The sequence below is a fragment of the Phyllobates terribilis genome, unplaced genomic scaffold (genome assembly GCF_046119375.1).
Source record: "Phyllobates terribilis strain yellow unplaced genomic scaffold, ASM4611937v1 Scaffold_1__5_contigs__length_1240528914, whole genome shotgun sequence".
NCBI lineage: Eukaryota > Metazoa > Chordata > Amphibia > Anura > Dendrobatidae > Phyllobates > Phyllobates terribilis.
This window is the reverse complement of record NW_027362761.1, coordinates 400,883,104-400,898,385: the sequence shown is the minus strand read 5'-3', so window position 1 is coordinate 400,898,385 and position 15,282 is coordinate 400,883,104. Positions and strand designations below refer to the sequence as shown.

The 15,282-nt window shown below is 42.1% G+C and overlaps 1 protein-coding gene across 4 annotated transcripts in view; it reads left to right on the top strand.

Moving 5' to 3' along the window:
- Positions 1-14,234, top strand: part of SNCAIP (synuclein alpha interacting protein) — a 281,465-nt gene extending 267,231 nt beyond the window's left edge. For 2 of the 4 annotated variants that reach the window (XM_073676875.1, XM_073676882.1), the window contains one exon: positions 9,916-14,234. In XM_073676875.1, the coding sequence (XP_073532976.1) occupies positions 9,916-10,000 (85 nt within the window). In that variant the 3' untranslated portion in view covers positions 10,001-14,234. The remainder of the gene's footprint in view (positions 1-9,915) is intronic. The other 2 variants (XM_073676888.1, XM_073676892.1) reach the window with 1 other exon arrangement.
- Positions 14,235-15,282: the final 1,048 nt, after the last annotated feature.

Genomic DNA, 15,282 nt, shown 5'->3' with positions numbered 1-15,282 from the left:
TGAAAAGTCGCAAATTTTTTGCGTACGTAAGGTTGCACAAGGATATTGCGACTTTTATCCTTTTCACTCCAGTTTTGACTAGCTTCACCCAAATAAGGCAGAGCTTGGTTGAAACGGGGCAGACAACACCCGCTCCTATAATTGGTGACTATATATGGCTCATATTACGCCCGAAGAAAATTTGTGCCAAGACTCATAGAGGCACACACCATTTTTAAGATGCTCCTGGTTCATTTAGAGGCGTGAGTTTGTTAATGAATCAGGAGCATCTAACTCTTTCATGCCCCCTCATCAAGACCAGCGTGAACAATGACGATCCTTATGAATCGGGTCCCTAGGTCCTATAGTTGTGTATTATAGGCCCGTAGGAACCATGAATTCCATTTTTATATTATCAACATTTTACAATCCACTATTTAGACAAACACCCTGGTTCTCCTCCAGATTTGCAGTACAAATATGAAACAGTTGCTCTATAGAAAACTTGAGGTGCACACCGCACCTAGAATACATACCGGCCTAACATATTTGCTGTAGGGCAGGGACACAAGGCGCGGCAGAACAATGTGTGGAAGTAGCAACATGTGGCCAAAACACAGTTTTCTTATAGATTTTGTTATGGAGGCTTTGTAACTGTTACTGTTATGGCTAAGGCATATTTACCATTAACTGTATCAAAGCTCTCACTTCTAATTTGCCTCGCAGTTGTGTCCAATAAATTTTATTAGGAATAGAGGTAAGCAAATCAATTTTTATTTCATCTAATTCTTTATGAATTTCCAAAAAAATTTTTGTTTCGGGCTCAAATTTCAAATTCAGTTTCCAAAAATCCAGCAAAATAGGAGTCTGTTGGCTGCCACTTTGCTGTCTTCTTTTGAGGGTCAGCATTGGGTTGAAAAATAATTAATAAGAATTATATAATCATTGTTCCTAGGCCCGCATAGTCTCCTAGGTAAACTGTGACTAATGACTACCTGCAGGATAATGCGGCTTTTTGTAATTAATGTGAAACCAGATGAAGGCACATGCGGCCACCGTGTGGTTTTTAGCCACTTGTGGTCCATTCTCTGTGTGTCCATTATGACTCCTGGTAAAACGGAAGCTAAATGATCCTTACTGTCAGTTCCATATTTATTCAGTTTTCCTTACGATCCCAAAAAAGCACAATTTGTTATTTTCCTTTTTACAAAATGTCACAAGTATGTAAGAAATTAGGATATGGTGACAGTTCCTGACTAATAGCTAATTAGGAACAGCAGCATAGTGCTCCCACGTCTCTTTCCAGTGGTAGAACCATGGAATCTGATGGTATAAAAAATAGGGGATTCCCATACAACCGTCCAACATTTGTACATTGTTTTTCATACTAAGCCGCCCCATTGTGGAAATAAATTCCACCGCAGGCGTCGTGTGGGTGATACACAACTTCATTACTGTCCAACAAGATTATAATTTGCAGCTCTTCCTAAAAAGACATCCCAAGCATATCCACAGGGTCAGCAATTCTCTACAAACTGGGTGTTCCAGGTCTAGACTGATGGAATGAAATAAGATTTTATTAGCAAATTAAACACTGACAAAATGAGTCTCTCCCTGGAATTAATGGCATGTTCTAACCCTGTTTTTAAGTGGTTCTGAGACTTCTAGAAATGTTATAAGTGAAGAAGCAGCCAAAAGAGGCCATGGAAGTGTGGCACCCCAGGGGTCTGGTTTCCACAGTAACAAGCAATGTTATGTCTGAGAGCAGGTGGGAGGTCTCTTGGTCAGGAATCTTATGCATGACACACCTCCTGCCCAGTCCTGGGAGGGGAAGAACTTCCCCTGTATAAACCTGGGGCTGAGGCAGGGTTAGAGAGTTCAGAGGGAGAGTGCAGCCAGGAGGGCTGACAGGGAGCTGTGGCTCCGGCTGGGCCCAGCTCCTGGGCCATGCCAGAAGTAGAGAAGAGAAGCAGCATAGGAAGAAACAACAGGAGCTCTGTGGGAGCAGTGCTACAAGGAGTCAGGGGCTGGCAGCTGCAGAGCTCGCCCTGACTGAGAAGATTTCTTACCGGACCCGGAGTCCGAGGCTGTGGGGACTAACTCCTACCCAGCAGCAGAATCCGTCAGGCAGGGGATTTCAGGTCTTCTGGCCAAGAAACCTGAAGGCACGGTCACACGCATGGGACCAGCACCGCCGTCATGGAGCGGAAGCTACTAGAAGGCCCCGAGTCACCGGCCATACGGGTGGGCACCACACGGTACACTCAGGGACGTGGGCTACTTATACCCGCCTCTAGCAAGATAGCCAGAAGAGTACAGTCAGTTTGGGAGGCCTACAACTCCGCCTGGCCAGGGGAGATCCCATCTGCTCAAGGACTGACCAGGCCCCGATCGCTAGCCAGTACTCCGGGAGGGTCTATCTTTGTCACCAGTAAAGACCCTGAATCACACCGCAGCGTCTGAGTGATTCCTGCTACCCCCATCATCCACGTCGGCTGCCCTGAGGCCATACCCCTCCCGTTGGGGGTTATACCATCTACGCTGCACTATCCTACCACCGGCCTCAGCGGTCTGCCCTGCAGCGGCAGCTCCATAGCTGCATTCAACGGGTGGCGTAGTCGTCCTACATCTACCGCTGATACAGCGCCACTTAGTCTGACTCCCTGGGCACGGACCGGGTCACCGCCACGAGACTACAACCCTCAACAGATCCGGCTCCGGGTAAGCTCCCGCCTGCGCAACGCAGCGCGACACAGGCCCAGGGGCGCGTCAACTTTTGGCGTAGTCGGCAGGATTTCGTGCCCGCAACCACCGGGTACTGCGTGCCTGAAAAAGACTGTTCAAACTTACCAGTGGTGAAGTTTCCCGCCATCCGGCGCCATCTTTTGCCTTCTTCCCGCCATCCGCGAAGTTTTCCCGCCATCCGGCGCCATCTTCTGCCTTCTTCCCGCCATCCGTGGAGTTTTCCCGCCGTTGGACGCCATCTTGAAGACGCCGCGCGGGAAGAAGAGGGGCGTGGACTCCGAAGGCGCGCGAGAACTGAAGCCCCGCCTCACGTCCGGATGTTGCGTAAGGTCCTGGAAGGAGCCCAGCAGACGCCGACGTCACAGGAGCGCGACGGAAGGTCCTCGACCCTGACGATCCACTGCGGAGCTGCGGCCTACGGAAGAGGATCATCGCAAGGTAGGCCACGGTCCACTGGGGGGGAGGAAGATGTCGGATACGGAGGAGAGCTTCACTGCCTCAACCCCCGCCAGCGCCAGCGCTGCTGCAGTCATGCCTTTCACCATGCCCTATATCCCGGGAGCAGCCTGGCTACCCCAATACTCAGGGGAGTCACATACCCTGCATGACTTTAGAGAAAAGCTGGATAGCCTCTTCCAGGTGTACCCCCTCACAGAGGAGCAAAAAGTGAGCATCCTGGTGGCCCAATTAACCGGGGCAGCCCAAAGGGAGGTAAAGTCCTGGCCACCTGGGAGGAGGACTGTCGCAGAGATACTAACCCAGCTAACCGAGGAGGAGCTGCAGTACTACCAATACGAGGAAAGCCAAGAGGACCCGGACGGGTCTGAGGACTACCCTCAGGAGGGAGCACAAAGAGGACATATCTACTGAAGGAAAGTAGCGTGAATAAAGAGCTGTAAATAGTTACCCGTAAGGGTACAAGGACTGCTGCTAATTAAAATATGGTCCCCGTTGGGATTAGTGAATTGTTCCCCATGTGCCCCTATCTTAAACCAGGCTGAGGACTGTGAGCAGCCATTCCTTATCCCCACTGGCCGAGGACTGAGAGCGGCCATATCCTGTAAATAATTATGTGTTTCTAGTTATTTTTAGGAGTCCTTGGTGGATTTACCGGGAATCCTTGTACAATTGGTTGGAGCGTAACCCAGGAATGGACTAAAAGACTGTTAAGGACTCGAGGCAGGACAGACCCCTACCTGGTTACGTCTCCCTGTTTTGGTGAAATGGACACCTTTGTTTTCTTCAAAGACTGCACCCGGTTGCGGACACGCCGTAACCATCTTTATGTGTTTTTCTTTTTGTATTATTATTGTTTATACCTTGTTATGTTTTTCTAAAAATATGTTTAGTCCCGGAGTACTAAATTTCACTAGGGGAGAATGTGGCACCCCAGGGGTCTGGTTTCCACAGTAACAAGCAATGTTATGTCTGAGAGCAGGTGGGAGGTCTCTTGGTCAGGAATCTTATGCATGACACACCTCCTGCCCAGTCCTAGGAGGGGAAGAACTTCCCCTGTATAAACCTGGGGCTGAGGCAGGGTTAGAGAGTTCAGAGGGAGAGTGCAGCCAGGAGGGCTGACAGGGAGCTGTGGCTCCGGCTGGGCCCAGCTCCTGGGCCATGCCAGAAGTAGAGAAGAGAAGCAGCATAGGAAGAAACAACAGGAGCTCTGTGGGAGCAGTGCTACAAGGAGTCAGGGGCTGGCAGCTGCAGAGCTCGCCCTGACTGAGAAGATTTCTTACCGGACCCGGAGTCCGAGGCTGTGGGGACTAACTCCTATCCAGCAGCAGAATCCGTCAGGCAGGGGATTTCAGATCCTCTGGCCAAGAAACCCGAAGGCACGGTCACACGCATGGGACCAGCACCGCCGTCATGGAGCGGAAGCTACTAGAAGGCCCCGAGTCACCGGCCATACGGGTGGGCACCACACGGTACACTCAGGGACGTGGACTACTTATACCCGCCTCTAGCAAGGTAGCCAGAAGAGTACAGTCAGTTTGGGAGGCCTACAACTCCGCCTGGCCAGGGGAGATCCCATCTGCTCAAGGACTGACCAGGCCCCGAACGCTAGCCAGTACTCCGGGAGGGTCTATCTTTGTCACCAGTAAAGACCCTGAATCACACCGCAGCGTCTGAGTGATTCCTGCTACCCCCATCATCCACGTCGGCTGCCCTGAAGCCATACCCCTCCCGTTGGGGGTTATACCATCTACGCTGCACTATCCTACCACCGGCCTCAGCGGTCTGCCCTGCAGCGGCAGCTCCATAGCTGCATTCAACGGGTGGCGTAGTCGTCCTACATCTACCGCTGATACAGCGCCACTTAGTCTGACTCCCTGGGCACGGACCGGGTCACCGCCACGAGACTACAACCCTCAACAGATCCGGCTCCGGGTAAGCTCCCGCCTGCGCAACGCAGCGCGACACAGGCCCAGGGGCGCGTCAGAAGCATCCACACAGGACTAGTTTTCCAGGGTTAGTAGTAGGACTCCAGACAGTCGGTCACATCTTGTATTCGTATTGTAACCTTTCCAAATTAAAGGGGTTACCAGGACTATTTAACTTTTTTTACTATAGGCCTAAGAACTAACAGGCAGGTAGCTGCTAACTACCTACCTGTTGTGCCCGGAGCCGATCTCTGCAGGAACAGAGCGTCTGTTGTGGAGCAGCTGAATCACCGGCAGTAGGGGTTGGTGACCACTCTGAGCCGGCACCAGGTAGAACAGGCAGGTAGTTGCCTCTGTTAGCAACTACTTGTCTATTAGTTTTTAGGCCTATATTTAAAAAATATGGTCTGGGACAACCCATACCGAGACAGTCATTTGGAAGAATTTATGTAATAAAGATAAGTTAGATCAGTCATGTTGGTGTGATGGAGAGTTGTCTGATGACTGCATTTATGGTTAATAATCTGTAACAAAATAATAATAGAATTACAATAACTTTATTCTTAAAGGGGTATTCCCAGTGTATAAATTGAAGGCATATCGCTGCTGGCTTTATTGGTGGGAATCTAATCCTGGGAACACCGTGCTGTGGGGAAGGGCAATGCAGCTGTATTCAAGTCCGTTCTAGATCATCAGTAAGGACCCTTTATTCTCAAAATTGATGGGGAACCTAGAAATCAAGCCCCCACTGATCATAAAGTGATCTTCAAGAAAAGAATAAGCCTTTTCAGTAAATAATTTTAAGATAAATTACCATTAGTCGATCAGTAAGATAACATAATACCTTACAATTTGTAGAGAAAATATATAGTAAGTACTTTGTTTGCCCCTATTGATCCAGAGAAAGCATGAAGCCTTTATAGGTAAACATTTCCTTCTTGAGCACAAGCTGTTTTTTTTTTGTATTTTTTAACGCAAAGTTTTGTATAAATGTCTGCCCCCTTTTTCTATAATTCTAGTCATCTTTGATTATATTACAAAAACTAAGTTTTGGTAGACCTGGGCTGAAGTGGCAGCTGCAAAGGAGATTTAGGCTCAAAGGCTGAACAGGCCACATGCATTGGTTGACCTGCATGAGCACAGAAGATGAGCCCTTTTTCAGATGGAGACTGGTGTGCTCACACAGACCACACAAACCATTGACCAGATGATGCCTATAGTATAAAAATGGCAAAATAACTAGGACAGATCATTACAAGGGTCAATACTGGGAGGGGGAACACTGTATGACACTGTTAATACGCACACTTTATGGCACTATTAAAATTGGCATTTTATGGCACTGCTTATAGTGGCACAGTATTGCGCTATTCATTTGGGAAATGTATGGCACTGTTTATATGGGCTGTAGAAAACATCCATAATAAGGTGCTTTTGGCAAATTTCTAGGTGCATTGGCTGATTGGCTGCAGGAATTTCCTAGGCTCAGGTGTATCTGCAGATCTATTGTATTCAGGGACAGGTTTCCTCTTTGGGATTAAAGCAGCTGTCAGCAGGAATGGTCATCAATACCTTTTTTCTGCATTAGTTTTCATTGATCTATCTATCTATCTGTATATATTTACTGTTTTTGATTACACCCCATTTATCGATTTCCTAAAATGTCCTAGAATGTACACTGTGTGCAGAATTATTAGGCAAGTTGTATTTTAGAGGATCATTTTTATTATTGATCACCAACTATGTTGTCAATCAACTGAAAAGTCTCATAAATATCCAGGCTTAATATATTTGGAAGTTGGAGTAGGGTTTTTTTCGATTTGGCTATCTTAGGAGGATATCTGTTTGTGCAGGTAACTATTACTGTGCAGAATTATTAGGCAACTTAATAAAAACCAAATATAATCCCATCTCACTTGTTTATTTTCCCCAGGTAAACCAATATCAGTGCACAAAATTTAGAGATAAACATTTCTGACATGCAAAAACAAAAACCAAAAAAATTAGTGATCAGTATAGCCACCTTTCTTTATGATGACACTCAACAGCCTTCCATCCATAGATTCTGTCAGTTGCTTGATCTGTTTTCAATCAACATTGCGTGCAGCAGCCACCACAGCCTCCCAGACACTGTTCTGAGAGGTGAACTGTTTTCCCTCCCTGTAGATCTCACATTTTATGATGAACCACAGGTTCTCTATGGGGTTCAGATCAGGTGAACAAGGGGGCCATTTCATTATTTTTTCTTCTTTTAGACCTTTACTGGCCAGCCACGCTGTGGAGTAGTTGGATGCATGTGATGGAGCATTGTCCTGCATGAAAATCATGTTTTTCTTGAACGATACCGACTTCTTCCTGTATCACTGCTTGAAGAAGTTGTCTTCCAGAAACTGGCAGTAGGTCTGGGAGTTGAGCTTCACTCCATCCTCAACCTGAAAAGGTCCCACAAGTTCATCTTTGATGATACCAGCCCATACCAGTACCCCACCTCCACCTTGCTAGCGTCTGAGTCGGAGTGGAGCTGTCTGCCCTTTATTGGTCCAGCCTCTGGCCCATCCATCTGGCCCATCAAGAGTCACTCTCATTTCATCAGTCCATAAAACCTTTGAAAAATCAGTCTTAAGATATTTCTTGACCCATTCTTGACTTTTTAGGTGGTCGTTTTTCAGCCTTCCTTACCTTGGCCATGTCCTTGAGTATCGCACACCTTGTGCTTTTTGATACTCCAGTAACGTTGCAGCTCTGAAATATGGCAAAACTGGTGGCGAATGGCATCTTGGCAGCTTCACGCTTGATTTTCCTCAAGTCATGGGCAGTTATTTTGCACCTTTTTTGGCCAACACGCCTCTTGCGACCCTGTTGGCTATTTGCAATGAAACGCTTGATTGTTCGGTGATCACGCTTCAAAAGTTTGGAATTTTCAAGACTGCTGCATCCCTCTGCAAGACATCTCACAATTTTGGACTTTTCAGAGCCCGTCAAATCTCTCTTCTGACCCATTTTGCCAAAGGAAAGGAAGTTGCCTAATAATTAAGCACACCTTTTACAGGGTGTTGATGTCATTAGTCAACACCCCTCCTCATTACAGAGATGCACATCACCAGATTTACTTAATTGGTAGTTGGCTCTCAAGCCTATGCAGCTTGGAGTAGGACAACATGTATAAAAAGTATCATGTGCTCAAAATACTCATTTGCCTAATAATTCTGCACGCGGTGTAGTTTCTGGCAAATACATCTGTCTGAAAAGTTTGGGAACAGCTGAAAAACACATGGATAAGACAGTTTAATGTGTCTGGTGTACATACAATGCATGATCCATCATTTCTATTGACAAAAAACAATACCGACATCTGCAATCATCTATGCTGGTGCTTCACCAATATTTCTCTACCTTGCCAAAGTGAATGCAGAGCTTGACATAACATTCACGTGAGCATTTCTGCTATTATTATTGTGAAGAATTACTGTAGCAGTCATTCTTATCATTGTAAATAACTTAGACTTTATCTCTATATTTATCATTTCTATTCTTTATACATTGACATCATTAGTAAAAAAGCGGAGGTCATGTAGACCGTCACTCTTCACGCAGCTGTAGACTATATAAATAGGCCAAGATCTTGCACATGTTTGCTGCATGCTCAGCACAGTTGCTGCCTGCTTAGACATCTGACAGCTGCAAAATAGTTTGGAGTCCGACTTTTCAAAACTAATTTTGATTATATTGTCCAGTTATGGAACTTTTAAAATAACACAATGTTTAGGTTTTTTTACAAACCAAAGCCAAAAAATGTAAAGCAAGCAGTAATGGCAGTTCTGTTGACCTATGCCACGGCTACATGTTCTCGATCGCTCATGACAAGTCAAGTTCTATGTTTGTGGAATAGCAATAGCAGTCAATTTAATAACTATTGGTTAATTTCTTTTTTGTATTACATTTAATACTTTCCAATTAAAAAGCCTTCTACAATTGAGGTGACAAAATGATTCTCACATTGACTCATAATGTGCAGATCCTTTGACGGTCTATGAGAAATTGAGAGGTATGGGGTCATATATTAAAAAAAAATAGTCCACATTTGGAGGGTATCATCCACAGTTTACAGTGAGTTGATGATTTTAAAAGTCCTCCATTGTGTCCTCTATTGTGAGACCACTAAAAATCCAATCTCAATTTCACAAATATTATGGTAAGAATTCTGGAATAATTTGTTAAAATGGCTGTCCATTTAAAATATTTTTCCAATTCGCACAGCCATATTTTTAAAATGTTCTACTGGCAATAAGGATTTTAGGAGGTCCTCCCCTGCTAGAGACCCCCAACAATTTTCTGTAATATGCCAGAAAATCCAGTACTAAGTGTTCAGTCCTATTGGCTCTACCACATGGGAGTTCCCATTAAACATATGTGAAAAGCACTGGGGTCAGATTTTTGTAGCCAATCTCAGCTCTGGCAAATAAATGAGTCTAATGATATGGGAATGCCTCTTTTTTAATTTCTTTTAACCCTGCTTTTTATAATCACATTATATTTGACGTAGCTCTAATTTGAAGCCAATATGAGGCAAGTAGAGTATTTTGTGTGTTCTTGGGACTGTACAGCGTTCAGTCTTATTTTTCTCCAAATTATAATATAGAATATCAGCAAAATAGATTTGTTTTAATATAGTTATGTATGTTTTTCATTATGCATTTACTAACCCAGAATCACAAGCTGGCAGTTCTAGAATTTTCTTTCCATGTATTTATCAGCTATTATAGCCAAAAGTAAGGTAATAAAAATTAAAAATTTTTTATTTCTCCAGGCATAAATCAGTCGGTGGATCAATGAAGATTCTGTTCAGTGACATGCATCTTGAAGAACATGACGTACAAGAATTTTTCTTATGAGTCTTACATCTTATAGAAGATGTCCACCAGCAGCACCAGCAAAGACCATGGTTCTCCTATGGCCTGCCGTCTACTGTGTCTTGTTTTAATACTCAGATGAAGATTTTTTTTGCTGTGGGTACTTCTGTGTGACTGTAGAGATTTTTATAAGGACTACACATTTATTCATACTGGATTGCATGGACAAGGATTGGCAATATGTGTTTGGTTTTCGTTCTGGTTGAAAAAGTAATATTTTATTTTACTGTTTTCATCAGCTTTCTTTTTAATTACTGTATATGATATTTATTACTGACAACAGGTTCATCCCATTGTTCATAATTTTACAAAATATTTTGACCTTCATAATACCCCTTTTTAGGTGGGTTTTTCCGAACAGGTTTTGTCAAGTTTGAAATGTAATGGATTGCTTTACCCCGGGGGGAAAAATATTCAGAATAGTGTACCTGTCATAAAATGCAGATTTTCAAAGCGTTCTAGGTGTGCTGGTCCGTGTTCCGAAAAAAGGAGGTAAAACCACACTCCTCGCAGATGATATTTCTACATGCCTTGTCACACTTTCATTTATTGGGAGCTATCTGCACCTATGAAGTTACTTCTGTCTATGTTTATATAGATTCATTGCTCAGCTATACTGGAGCGACGTTAAAAGTGGACCTCTCTTTTTAATTTCTAATGTGAACCGAGTACCTCCACCAATTGCCGCTGCTCCACTAATTCTGGAAGTTTTTCTTTTTCTTCTGTGTCCTTCCATTCCAACGTTATGTTCCCCAGTAATAATGATGCAAGTTTTCCCTTCAATCAACTGGGCTTATACCACAGAATTTCTTGTGGGTGCGGCCAAGTTTTGATTGGCCAACATCAAAGGAGAAAAAGCAAACACCCACATAGACGTCCTGTGGTATACGCCCACTTGGGTGAAGGAAAAATTTGCATCATTATTTGGGTGGGTCATAACTGTGAAACGAAGGAGCACAAAAGAAAAACTGTTCCAGAATCAGTGGAGCAGTAAAAACTGGTGGAGCTACTCCATTCAATTTAAAAAAAATCCAGTGACCGATCCTCTTCAAGACCCTCAAACAGAACAACCGACAAAGTCAAACCATGGAAGTCTAAAGTTCGGTGTTGAAAATGATTAAAATCTGCACATGCATGTCTATAAACTTTTAAGCCACGAACACACACATAGAGTTAAAAATCAAACAAAAATGGTTGAAAAAAGTTAGTATATTGATGTTGTCTGCACAGTTTGATAAAAATGATTGGTATAATTAAGCGTTTCTTTCACATGATGATCTGGGGATCATTGAAATCCTTTATTTGTAAAACCCCAGCATTCCTTGTATCAGATTCCAGACTAGTACACGACATGGAGCTTATACACAATGTGTTGTTTTCTTTCTTTTCCCACAATATTTTACATCGGATGTTTAATGGCAAAAGTAACTTCAAGCAACTTTGACAACCATATCATTAGAAAAACCTGGATATTTAACTTTTTCTTGGATAATGTCCTAAATGCTAACAACATCCAGCCTTATCAGAGAAGATTGTGCACTGCATAGTAATTTATGTCTAATGTTAAAAGCACAGAAAAATTACTGTGACAAATATAAACAACACAAAAAATAACATCAACGTTTTCCCCCAGAGCAAGATTGGTAATTATAATTGTAAGAGGATGCTTTAATAAATAGTCCTTTGTAGAGCCATGGCTGTTGTGTGAACCAGACTGTAAGAAAATAGAATTGCCTTTGTGCAGTGCTCAGGCGTATTACCTAATCTCCTCTGTTTCCTATGATTTTAATGTCAGCTGAAATCAACTAATGAAGTAAAAGCCAAAATAAATGACTGAAGACTTAAAGGGTTTGTACATGTACCAAGATCTCCAACAAGGGATCATTTCCAATCTTGGTAGAAACACTATAAGCCAACTTTTCAGTTCCCCATTTTATCTGTGCAACTTATTTTCTTTAAAGGGGTTGTACTTTTAGATTGATGACCTATCCATGGTATAAGATAGCAATATCCTATTGGTGCGGTTGTGACACCCGGCACTCTCAGCGATCAGCTACTACCAGTACCAGCGGCAACCAGACGTGCTCAAGTGTGGAGCTGCACAACTCCATCAACTGCATAGTGGCCATGACCGGGTACTCCACATACACTCCCTATTCAAATCAATAGGGGGTAGATGTTCAGTACCAGTAGGTAAGGAGGCTCCTGGGCTCCCAGCATCTTCCTTAGTGGCACTGAGGAGGTTGTAGCATTAACAGAACTTGGTACCAAATTAAAAACAGTATCAGTGGTATGTAACACTAGGATTAATACCATATGAACTTTAAAGTGTATTTGCTTTTACAAGCACAAATCTTGTATTAAGACTTAGGCCTCATTCAGACATCAGTGATTTGTCTTGCACACAAAAACCTGCCTAATTTTCATAAGTGTTCGCATCAGATTTCCATCAGTGTTTGGTCAGTGTGTCAATTTTTACCATCAGTGTTTCATAACTGATTTTCTCATATGCTTAAGATATAAAACTTCTATCCATTGCAATGTTAAAAACGGTCCCACGGACTTGTATGGGTGATTTATTTTGATCTGTGACTTGGTTCAAAAGTGGACGTTTCTGTGTATGTATTCGCAAAAAAAAAGTCATATAAATTATGACTATAATGGGTACGTGTTCAATTCGCAAATACATATACATGAAAAATAGGCGCCTGAATGATGCTTTATGGATTGTTCTTTGAAACATTACTTGCCATTTCAAATGCCACAATCTTTCACATGATTCATGTGTACATAGGGAGAGACATGTAACTTACCCCTAGCAGCGCTGGGAAGATCCGGCCAGGGCTAGAGCCGAACTATTCTTGCCTCTGGCTATGGTTCTCGGCTAGATGCTTAACGTATACTCCCTCTGAAACATCGGAGAAAAATATACCAGGCTGAAATCGTGCTCAGGCTCTAATTCTTTCTGCTCATTGTTTGGGCAGCATGAATCAGATGAAAGGTTCCCTTTAAAGTTTTGGCTGGATTTGCGGCCATTTGCCACTAGCACTTCACTTTCAATATCTAGGAATCAGATTTTATGATGCTTTATTTTGCAGTAAACCTACCAGCTCTCTAATTGCACATGGACAGTACAGCTACATAGTGTATTGCCTTCTTCCATTACTGTTAATAACAAGAAGCAAACAAACGATCAAAAAGCCGTAAATATATAAATATATCAAAATTTATTAGACAAATAGTGCATAAGGGGATAAACCACAGGTACCATAGACAGAAACCTTAATCCACGTGCTGGATATATAATTGTATAGTAGCAAAATTGCAAAGTAAGTAGTCACAAACGCAGCCCCATATTTCAAAATACAGTCAATAAATATCTATCAAATATCATAGTGTGCCCTTAGACATAGTAGTCATATTCATATAGCAATCACATATGGAGCCATTAGAGGTCCCACTATACATACCAATAGAATAATTGCAGGGGAGACCTATAGACAAACAGTCAGGGCACAGGGGCAAACGACAGGCTACACACGTGGAGCAGGAGCCCCGACGCGCGTTTCGGATGTCCCTTCGTCAGGGGGCTTCCATTACTGTGCATAATAATACAAGCAAAACCCACCTAATCATTCCAACCACAGTCTACAAACAACATTTTTTTGTGTATCTTGTTACATTTTATAATTTTTTTTTAATTTTTACATTTGTGTTACCTGATTAAAAATCTTCTCTAGAGAAATCCATTTACCATGTAGCACCATAACAGTGGGATAAGTAAAATGTAGAGGTAGTTTGTGAAACGTCAGTGTTTGTGACTGTGTGAGAATACCAGATATTTATGAAGCTGCATGGGATGAGCGCGGCAGAGATTTTGTACTGTAAATTTACTGTTTAATTGTATATTGTCCTCTTCTCATAGATTTTTGTACATGGACACAGAGGGTGTTGTTTTTCTGAGCCTTTAACACTTTATAACATGGAAAAGTTTGAAACTGTCCATCACGTAGACTGCTAACTATAAAATAGATGATGAGATGGTTTCTATTTTACATTGGCCGTTTCATAAATCTTAGGCGAGCGCTCAGTCTTGTTGTAAGAAATATTTTATCTAAAATGAGCACTTTTTCTATTCAAGTTGGATTGGACTTAGTGAATTTAATTGTACATTTTTAATGCAATTAACAATAAAAATTAACCTGAAACATTGTTCTGCATTTTCTCTCATTTAATTCTTTCACTTAACATTTAGAAATTTCCCAATATACAGCACATTGCATGATTAAACAGAGAGATAAAGTTGAGTCCAAAAGTTCATATACATTTAGGCTAAATGCATTTATAAAAAATTAGGGATTCTAGATGTTCACATCTTACAGCAATCAATTAGAGACGTATATATTTCAGCTTTAATTCACTATATCAGATATGCCGCTGGTTGAAAGTTTAATTGTATCAAGTTGCTTTTGTCTTTAAATAAATACCCATATAAAGCCAATATATATTCAGGGCACTCCCAAAATATTAAAGAAGGAAAAAAAAAAAGGAAGCAAGAAGGTCCAAATCAAATAAAATACTTTATTTATAATTAATCAGAAAACATAACATAGATATAATTAGAAAAAAGAGAGACACAGAGATCCACCAAAGAAAGAAATCAATATCAAGAAGATTTACAAGAAGCTAACGCAAAACGTGCTTTGGGGTATCTATCCATTTCCAGCCAAGTTTCCTTTCTATTTACTATTTAAGGTAAGAGTGCAGATATAAATATTAGACACTTTTACACTTTATTTATTATATTGGACTGAGTTATAGTGGCTTGCGAAACTATTCACCCCCTTGGCTTTTTACCTATTTTGTTACATTACAACTTGTGTTTGAATATGTTTGTAATCTGATTTGTGCGTGATGCCTCAGCATTAAATAGTCTAAGTTGGTGAAGTGATAAAAAATAGGCATAAATAAAATATATAGGATCAAATAGCTAAAAATTGGCATGTGCTTATGAATTCACCCCTTTGCTATGAAGCACCTAAAAATTTCTGGTGCAAGCAATTACCTTCATAAGTCATATGCTTAGTGAAAGGAAGTCCACCTGTGTGCAATATAAGTGTCACACGGTCTGTCAGTATATACACACCTTTACTGAAAGGCCACAAAGGCTGCAACACCATTAAGCAAGAGGCACCACTAACCAAACAACACCATGAAAACAAAGGAGATCTCTAAACAAGCCAGATACAAAGTTGTTGAGAAGT